This window comes from Gossypium hirsutum, chromosome A13 (assembly GCF_007990345.1).
Source record: "Gossypium hirsutum isolate 1008001.06 chromosome A13, Gossypium_hirsutum_v2.1, whole genome shotgun sequence".
Lineage (NCBI taxonomy): Eukaryota > Viridiplantae > Streptophyta > Magnoliopsida > Malvales > Malvaceae > Gossypium > Gossypium hirsutum.
Window position 1 is genome coordinate 103,496,943 of NC_053436.1, and position 9,885 is coordinate 103,506,827.

Sequence of the window (9,885 nt, forward strand, 5' to 3'; positions counted from 1 at the left end):
CCTAAACAGAAGAGCAATTATTGAGTTGCTTAAAGGTCGAGTAAGATATTTTCCTTCAATTGATTTTTTTAATAATTTTTAAAATTTTAAACAATTGTTTTAAATTTTTTAATTTTAAAAAATTAATTAATTACTGACATAGCATCAATACAGTAATCTACATATATGCAACATTAATAAAATTAACTAACGTTATGTTTCCCAAGTGATCTAAGGATTAAAAAGGTGAAAAAACTAAATGAAGAGCTAAAATTATATTCTTTTTAAAATTAAAGAGTTATATCTTTATATATTAATCTAATTTATTCAAACCATAAAATAATAGAAAGAAATTACCAACTTGAATTACAAGCAGCATGTTTCAAATAAGATTATGTAAATTTATTTTAAGAAATTAATCCTCTATTTTTCTAAAATTTTCAATCAAATATGGTTTTTTCATGCATTTTTATTTCCATCATATTTTTACTTTCAAAAATAAATTAGGTGAACTATAAAAATAATCATTTTTGTTTGTTTCAGATTATATTTTTAGTCCTTTATGTTTGAAATGTTATATTTTAGTCACTTATGTTATCATTTTGTTAAAAGTAGTCACTATACCGTTTCCTCCCTAACTGCATTCCAACTTGGATGTCCAATTGCTGAGATAAAATAAATTTTTAATTAAATAAATTTAATTTAAACTGCCACATGAGACATCCAAGTTGACATTTAAAACTCATTTGGATTGCCATACAAGATCACCGTTAGGAAGAAAACAGTAGAGTGATCACTTTGTAACAAAATGATAACATAAATAATTAAAATATAATCTAAAGTAAATAAAAATGACTATCTTTATAATTTATCCAAATAGATTATAGTTTTCATTTAACGTGTTTTTTAATTTTAATTTTTTTAAAAAAACTCGTCTGTTAATGTTTTTCGAGAGTTCTACCCTTGGGGGGTAAGGAAATAGGTTTAGAACTAGACACGATAACTTGTTTCTCAAGAAAAAATAAACATAATACAAATTATTAAAATTATTAGATAAGAATTTACCATAAAAAACTCTTTCATATAATACCTAACAATCTTTTCCTTCAAAGTCTCACATTTCTTCAACAAAATAGCTAATGTTTCCAATCTTTCATATAAGCCCTTTCCCCATGTCCATGATAAATGGAACGGGTAAACTAAAGACCTCAATTCACCATACACATATGTAAACCCAGGTATGCCAACAATCCAAAGAAATGTTTATATTTGGTAACTCAGATATGCAGCTCCTTTTATCATCAAAACATCTTAAATTACGATATTGCATGAAATTGGGTGAAAAAAAGCAGAGAGACGAAGCACAAAATTTGTACCGAATTCAATTTGATGTCCCTGAATCACCAAAAGAACAACACCGGTTACAGTCCTGGCACACTGAACGAGCAAGACCTTAGTATATTCATGGCAGCAAGGGTAGCAGATAGTGTACAAGCGGGGAGAGAAGGAAAATTATGGCCTTCTATCTTCAAACCCAAATTTATATAATAAGAGAACAGATCATTTGAATTAGTTTCTAATGATTGTTTCTCTTCCAATCTTTTTTACAAATTTGAGCATAATATATGGAAATCAAAAGGACCTCAAAGTTGTCTTTACTGCAATTGTGGTTTGTTCATGTCATAACCTGGCTCTGCCTTCCACAATGCATATGGGCCTCTCATATCCTTGTGCCGAGGAACGACTGAAATGACATAGAAAACATATAGGGTAGTTAGTGACAAACTACAATGTGAGAACCATGGGAGATGCCAAAAACAGTGGCATATGAACATAGTTGACTTACTCATAGCCACGAGTGCCTATACTCCTTTACTTAAATAATTGAGGATTTACTCAGAGCATTTACCTTGACTCCCGCTGGAGTATTTCCGGGCTTTGCTGTTGTCGTGCTGCCAAAGACACTGGCAGAAGCGCTACCAGGCCTGGCTGTGGCCGTGCCCCCAAAGTTAAATCGGGGTTTTTTATCAGCAGGCTTCAATATTTGAAAGGAGCACATTAAAGTCTCATCCACACTCATCATGGCTCCAGCATTATCGAATTCCCCGCAATAATTGGGTGCTGAAAATATAGTTACAAGTTGTCGGTCGGCGAAAAACTCATATCCATCTTCCACAACCTGCAAATAATATATTTAAAATATCCTAGTTAAACATAAAATAGGTTAACAAATGAGACGTGCATTTGCTCCTGCTCATACATTCTTCTAGAACTTGATTAACAACATAGAATATTAACTCCTAACACATGTTAAGCATAAAGTAAGCTGCTAAAGCAAGTAAAACCTGGTGGGCACGGCAAATGAGATCTAGGTCATGTTTCTGTAAAAACTCTGACACTTTGTCAGGACCAAAAGTAAATGAAACACCTCTGTCGTTCATTCCCCAACCTTGAACATCTTTACTGGGATCTGACCAGAGAAAATCACAGAGCAAACCTGTGTCTGGTACATCAGTTGGGCGATGTAAACTTCGAATCTGATCCAAATTATTCAGATCGGGAGAAAGGCCTCCATGCATGCACAGAATCTTCTCATCGATTAATGCTGCCACTGGAAGGCAGTTAAAACATTCTGTGAATGTCCTCCATAGCCTAACATTAAATCTTCTCTTACACTCATCATAGAACCCATATATGCGGTTTATAGAAGCACATTCATGGTTACCCCTCAAGAGGAAAAAGTTTTCAGGGTGTTTTATCTTGTAAGCAAGAAGAAGACATATGGTCTCCAGACTTTGCTTGCCTCGATCAACATAGTCCCCCAAAAATAAGTAGTTGGCATCTGGCGGCAATCCACCGTACTCAAAAAGCCTTAAAAGATCAGAATATTGACCATGAATATCACCTGAATGTCATAAAGAGATTTCAGACAGGAAAGGAATTCAAAAGCGTTCTATTTAACCGTTTGGAAAATAGAAGTAAAAATTAGGACCAATATGATGAAAACAATTTGCCCCAAATGCTACCTCATACAATAAATAATAAAAGCTAGTAGCATGACTGCAACACAATAGTCAATTTGAAGTACTTTTGTTAAAAGAATTTATTGTTTCATGAATATTCAGCCCTACTCTGGATAGTGCAGAGATTTTGTCTTGGTTTAAAATTTTAAGACGTGCTTATTGAAGCACTCCATACTTTAGAAATATCAACATGTAGCAAAAAGTTTCGCTTATAATGTGGCAGAGAAAGAGATAGAGAGAGACAGAGACAAAGAATATCTGTAATGTGGATATTCAATCCATTGTATCATCTCCATTGAGTAGTCCTACCAAACATTCATGCTACACCAAGGAAAATTATCACATACCAAGAACCAAATCAGTGGTACTTTTAGAGCAGAAGATCCAGAATTCAAATAAATATGATTGGCTATCTATGCATCAAATTCATAAAGTAAACATGCAGCAAAACATTCTAAACTTCTAGTTAGAGCTCTTAAGACAAAAGACATTACAAACTGGAGTCCTTGCAGGTTGTTCAGCTAAATCACATCAGAAATTTCTAGCAAAAAGCATACGTGAGACAAAATTAGATCATGAAGAAAACACTCACGTGAATTCTCCAAAAGATCTAGTATAGGACAAACAGTTTAAAATTTCCAAAAATTAAACACTGAGGACACAAACAGAAGGAAAAATGGGCACAAACAGATAGATAATCGAAGAGATAGGAATAAATAGCATGCCGCAGGTGCAATGCCACAAGTAATTAAAGAAAAAAGACAAGTATTAGGCTGCAATGATAATATAGCACAAATGGAAATCCTAACTAGCTGAACATCCAATTCACAAAAAGAAAAAACCAAAGCAATAAAGTTGGGCTTCAAAAAAAGAATGACGCATGTCTAGGTGCAAAATAAAATATGGTGAGCCATCTTGACCACTTTGAAAACAACTGTAAAATCCAAAGCATAAGTAAGCATTATTTTGAGTTGGCCATTTTGATCTACGCTCGAATGTGAATTCATCCAATACGACAAGAACATGCGAGATAGACAATCATCATAACATTCCCACTAACTTGAAAACTTAAAAGATGAACAGAACCTTCTCCGAAGTCCAACCTTAAGCAACCAAAGACACAGAAAACCAGGTCATTCCTCGGTATAAAATTGCAATTTAATGAAATGAACACAGCGAACTAAAACATCACTCAATGAATTTTACCTAATAAGCGAAAACCATCCCAATGTAATATGAGAGGTTGCAATCTAATTCATGCTTTAAAACTCAGCAAGATTAACTTAACTTACTAATTCCAAGTTAAGAGTAAATAAAACCCAAGGTAATAAGCAAAAAATGAGAAAATAAAGGGCAAATCCAGGATGCAGTTCCCAAAAGATAGACCTTAAAGTCACAAAATTGAACTTCAACTCATCAAAGTAAGTCAAAGCAAACATATGGATCATAAATACCATACAAAATAAGCATTGGGTATTCAAAAAATAAGTGAAAAAAATACCACAAATCTTGATGGGGGCTTCAAGTTCCAACAAATTAGGTTGTTGTAAGAAAATCTCTTTAGAAACCAAACAAAGCTGCCGGATCTCTGATTCAGATAACTGAACTTGTTTCCCTGGTCGACCCCTAACTTCCAAAAGCCGGTTTATAATATCATCCAGTAACCCTTGATCCATTTTTCAACCCTCTCTCTTTTTGAAACAAATTGGGGTCTTCGAGTTTGGCCCCCCCCCCCAAAAAAAAAACGAAAAGTCAACGGCTTTTTTTCTTCTTTTCTGAGGGATGCAAAAGGGTAAACAGAACGAAGAACAGCAGGCAGTCCAGCGAAGAAAGAGCGAATTGGCGATATCGTTCTAGAGAAATTGAGCCTTTTGTATGTGTGTATAGGGTTTTGGTTGAAGAGCTAAAGGCGAAAAAAAAGGGCATGTAGAAAACAAAGATGAAAATTTTATTTATGAATTTTTAGTTTATGTTTGTGAATTATTATTATTATGAGTAAAATTACATTAAAGGAAATAACTTTAATCTAATAAATAAAAGCATTATGTCAAATTCAATTTTAAAAATATAAAAAAATTCAGAACCGCTTAAATTAATCAAAATATTAATAAAAAAGTGAAATGAAAATAATTAATTTATTGGATAATATTATTTTAATTTTCAATACCATGGAATGACTTGAGTAAGTTAGGTAATATCTATCTATACCTACTATTATTAACTTATTTATTAATATCAAGTAAGTTGATGAAAAAAAATAATAATTATTTTTTTAAAATAATATAGAAATATTTCTTAAAAAAATAATTATACCATTTAATTATTTTTTATAAAAATATTTTTTAACGGACTCATTTTTATCCAGGTTCAATTATTAATGAGATAATATAATATTTTATCCTAACTAAATTCATTTTAATATTTGTATTGCTTTTATCAAAAAAATATTTGTATATTTTTAGTTCAGTTTGACACCTAAACTTAATAATTGGATTCATTTTGATTTTGAATTAGGATTCCGTTAAGATTGAATGATGTGATTAGTATTCTTAGAACATAACTGGACTAGTAATTGATGGGATCAATAATTGACTAATATACTTGTCCAATGTTCAAACAAAAGAGTTGACTTTGAACTCGCTTAACTACAAAAAAACTCAAAATTGATAAAAATAAAAATAAAAATTGAGAAAAACCAAGAGTTGAATATGTTTAATATTTTTTTTATTTTATAAAATTGTAATTCTTTATTTTAAATGTTGTTGGTATTGTAGTTGAATTGATCAAATTGATTGGACCAAAAATCAATTGTCTGATTGATTCTAATAATAATTCAGTTATTAAAACATTGTATATAACACTTTAAAATTTTTAGGTGGTGACATGTCACAATCTTAAAATACCATAAGATAAAATTTTTTAGTTGATGACATGTCACAATCTTAAAATACCATAAGACAAACTTTTATATTTTTTAAGTTCATAGATCAAAATAACCTAATTGCTAAGTTCAAGAGTAAAAAATTATATTATTCTATTCTTGATAAACTATCCATTATTTAGATTTTCTAAAAATAGATTATTTCTCTTTAATTCAAACTAGTCGATTTAGTCTTTAACTTAATTAACATGAATATTGTTGCATTTTCAGGAAGACGTGGATTCGAGTGCATTAAAACACATTATTCTCTTATTTATGAGTTAAGGAGGGATTGTAGGTAGTTTTAAGTATTGTATAAAAAAAAGAACAGATATAATCAGAACTAATAATAAAAATTATATAAAAATATATTATTATATTTTTGAAAGGATTATTTTTATAATAAAAAATTTATAAAAGAAATATATGTATTTCACCCCCAAGGGGGTAATAAGTTGTAGTAATAGGAAAACTGTAAGACTTGTATTCAACTTAGGTGTCAGAATCGGATTTAATATAAATAAAAACGACTTTGGTGTTTTTCACTTTTTCTTAAGAGCACGTGCAATCCTTAATGTCACGTGACAAATATAAGAAACAACCCCCAATTTTCTTCCGTCTTCAACCTATTGCGAAAATCCAGATTTTGTCAGCGTTTCTCACCAACCAAACGCTGTTAAGGGAAAAAACAATGAGAAAAGCAGGGCCAAGAAAGGAAGGGAACTACACGAATCCATGTTTAACGATGCATCAGCCATGGGCTTCATTGTTAGTTTATGGGATCAAACGTATAGAAGGCAGGTCTTGGCCTGCTCCAATCAGAGGTATCCGCTCTTTTTTCTTTAAATAAAGCTTTCAAATTTATGCATAAATCCTAATACCCTATTTTTTGGGGGGTTATATTTCATGGGGTTTTTTTTTTTGATAAAAACTCTTACCATATGTATGATTTTTTTGGGAAAAAGTACCAACTTTTATGCTTTTCATGGTTATATTTTTCTCAATAGTATAGGATTTTAAGTTATGGGGTTGATTGATCCTTAGTAAGGCTAGGAGCTTTGGTGCTTCCATTATTTTCCTTCCCAATAGTTTCTTTACTCAATAGTGAAGAAAAGGTTCAGGTTTTTAGCTGCTTTGTATCGTAACTTAATTTGGAGTTTTTTATTTTTGTTTTCTTTACTTCTTATAGAAACCATGCTTGTTGTTAGGAGTAAAAGAAGTTCCAATTTTTTTTTTTGATTGTTTTTCAATCTTACAATTACTGATTTTCAATTTGTTTTGATTATTTTGACCTAATTAGCTGATTAATGGTTGGGACACTTATAATTGAAGTTGATAAAGTGACTCCATAATAAGCATTAGGGTGAGGTAGTCTGAATTAAGAGGGATATATAACTTTTGATGGTAATAGAAGCATAAATATGCTGCCAATTTTGATGGTACTTTAGTTTACTACAATAAGTAGACGTTCAAGCTCTGGTAAGCAATAAGTTTTTCATGTCCAGTTGAAACGGACTATTCCCGAATGGGAAAGTGTTTCTAGAAGACCCCAGCAAGATGTTCTGTTTAAATTCTTTGCATTAGCCCTGAAGAGGGAATGTCTATATCGATCTAGAGAAATGAAAATTTCTTTTCCATACTTCGAAATCAACCTGCCTCTAAGTGATATTGTATTTTTGTTCCAGGCCGCCTTTGGATACATGCTGCCAGTAAAGTCCCGGATGAATCTACGATCAAAGCAATGGAGGATTTCTATAGGGAAATTTACGCATTGAATGGAATTACCGATATTAAATTTCCAGAACATTACCCTATCTCAAGACTGCTAGGTTAGTCCTTTCTATACTAATCTGATCTCTTTTGGTATTCCTGGTGCTTTATTGCTTGTTTTCGGTTTTTGCATTATTTACTGAAATCAGTACATTGCAAATCGATAAAATAATTTTTTTGAAAGCGGAAAGATTTCATCTGAATTTCAAATGATCTCCTTTTCTTATTTCTTTCTAATCTAGATTAATTATTCCGTGGCATAGGGTGCGTCGAAGTGGTTGGCTGTTTGACATGTGAAGAATTGGTTCAATGGGAGGCACTACCTGAAGCGGTGGGCAACTTAGCTTTTCTTCCCTTTATGTTATTCAGTGCTCAACATGATATGCAACAATTTCGATCCACTCATTTTTCTTTCTTGTTTTTCTTTGTGTACCCAGGTTAGGCTAGAAGGACAAACTGATTTTTGCTGGCTCTGTGAACAACCAAAGGTTTTACTTTCACGTTTGATGGTTCCTATTCTATTTATTCTCTTATTCTGTTTCTTTCCAATTAGATATTATATTGTGATTGGTTTTTCTTTTTGGGTTCGTTGTAGAAATTGTTAGTTCCATTCGAGATGCGAGGATACCAGCGTGTTTATAATTTGGAAAAGAAGGTAAACTCATGCTTATGCCACTCTCTCAATTTGCTCTGAATTGGTATTGATGGAAATATTTCTAACAGATATATGAGGCTGCTGTTAGAGGCCTTGTCCCAGTTGATGGTCCGGCACCTGTAAAATTTCCATTACCAAACCTGAGGGATCCTTTCTCCTTGAAGCCGGGATCGATTGTGGCTTCCTTTTCTAATTCAAAAGCATCTGCCATTGAGAAATCATCTAGTCTCAGTGCAGCAATAGCTGGTGCACGAGCAGCTGCTACACAGTTTTCAAAGGACCAAAATATCCGTACAAATGCCATCCTGAACAGTGCACCTGATTCAACATCGACTGAAACGCGGACGATATTTATAGAAGATGATAGAATACCTGATGGTAACTTAAAGGAAGGATCCATGGAGGCAAATTCAGCCTCAAAGCAAAGTGACTATGTCGAGGAAGAGGGAAGCAGTAGTCGCAATCAACCTCCTACACGTCCAGAACAGGATTCAGGTGCCCCATCTAAGGTAAGCACTCATTTACTTCAATATGATTTCTGGTGTTTAACTCTATGCTATTGTAACTCTTCATTTTTCTTAAAGTATCAGTGTTTGACATACATTCGTATACGAGGACGGAGATATAATCTTTCAAATACCTTGGCAAAAAACTTGGAAAAATTGAAGATATGTATATCTGATTGCTCCATGTTCATTTTTTTAGATTTTTGCAGCGGCGTTAAGGGGGCTGAAGCCATCGTGAATCTCAAGTCGTCAACTAATTCTTAGGGCAAGGAGCTTGTATAATTCATTTTCTTCATTAATCTTTTTCCATTTTAATGTATGATTCAATTATCCTTGTATGTTTCTGGTTCTTAGGGCTTGGTTTATGTGTTGAATTTTCATGGATTATTCTAATTTTATAAACTCTTGACATAATGTAGAAACGATAACTATTTCATGCAAGAGTGGATTCTCCAGCATTATTTTTCAGTTTACTGCTTTTTTAATATGTAGTTAATGAGTAATGACATTCACCATTAACAAATAGTTTCTATACATGTGTGCTTTTATATGTATATTTTGGAAGTGAAAGACAATGCATTTTCTGTCAAAAAAAGGAAAAAATTATCTGTATTTACATAAAATATTAACCATAATTTGATGGTCAGAGAAAAGACCGGATCAAAGCCAACCCAAACTTCTGTCATTTCCCTAGAGATGAAATCATCGTGCATGCTTATTGATGTCTTATATCCAAACACATTTGAGTATGGCACATAGAAACGATCTTCAAAAGGTTTTTACATTAACGTAAGTGGATATTTTTTTTTATTTATGTTAGTTGGAAATTGAATATATAATTAAACCAGGTTGGTGGGGCGACCCCTTAAATTTTTAAATCGATTTAGTTATATTTATTAAATTATATTATTATTTTAATTTTGATAAAATTATACATTTATCTAAAATTTTTAATTTTTTCTAGTCATGTCTATAATATATATATTTTATGTTATTACTTAAATTTTGGTAAAAATTTCGCTTTCCCTTAAA

The 9,885-nt window shown here is 32.1% G+C and overlaps 2 protein-coding genes across 2 annotated transcripts; one reads left to right on the forward strand and one right to left on the reverse strand.

Moving 5' to 3' along the window:
• Positions 1-1,417: 1,417 nt before the first annotated feature.
• LOC107893196 (serine/threonine-protein phosphatase PP1) lies at positions 1,418-4,955 on the reverse strand. Its single transcript, XM_016818126.2, has 4 exons — positions 4,504-4,955; positions 2,325-2,884; positions 1,889-2,158; positions 1,418-1,723 (listed from the first exon to the last, which is right to left on the reverse strand). The coding sequence occupies exons 1-4, from the start codon at positions 4,676-4,678 to the stop codon at positions 1,700-1,702; spliced, it is 1,029 nt and encodes a 342-aa protein (XP_016673615.1). The 5' UTR covers positions 4,679-4,955; the 3' UTR covers positions 1,418-1,699.
• A 1,526-nt stretch (positions 4,956-6,481) lies between these two features.
• On the forward strand, positions 6,482-9,321 carry LOC107893197 (uncharacterized). The gene is made up of 7 exons (XM_016818127.2): positions 6,482-6,746; positions 7,608-7,751; positions 7,956-8,023; positions 8,130-8,180; positions 8,288-8,347; positions 8,416-8,856; positions 9,053-9,321. Exons 1-7 carry the CDS (start codon positions 6,497-6,499, stop codon positions 9,089-9,091), a joined length of 1,053 nt encoding a protein of 350 aa, XP_016673616.1. The 5' UTR covers positions 6,482-6,496; the 3' UTR covers positions 9,092-9,321.
• Positions 9,322-9,885: the final 564 nt, after the last annotated feature.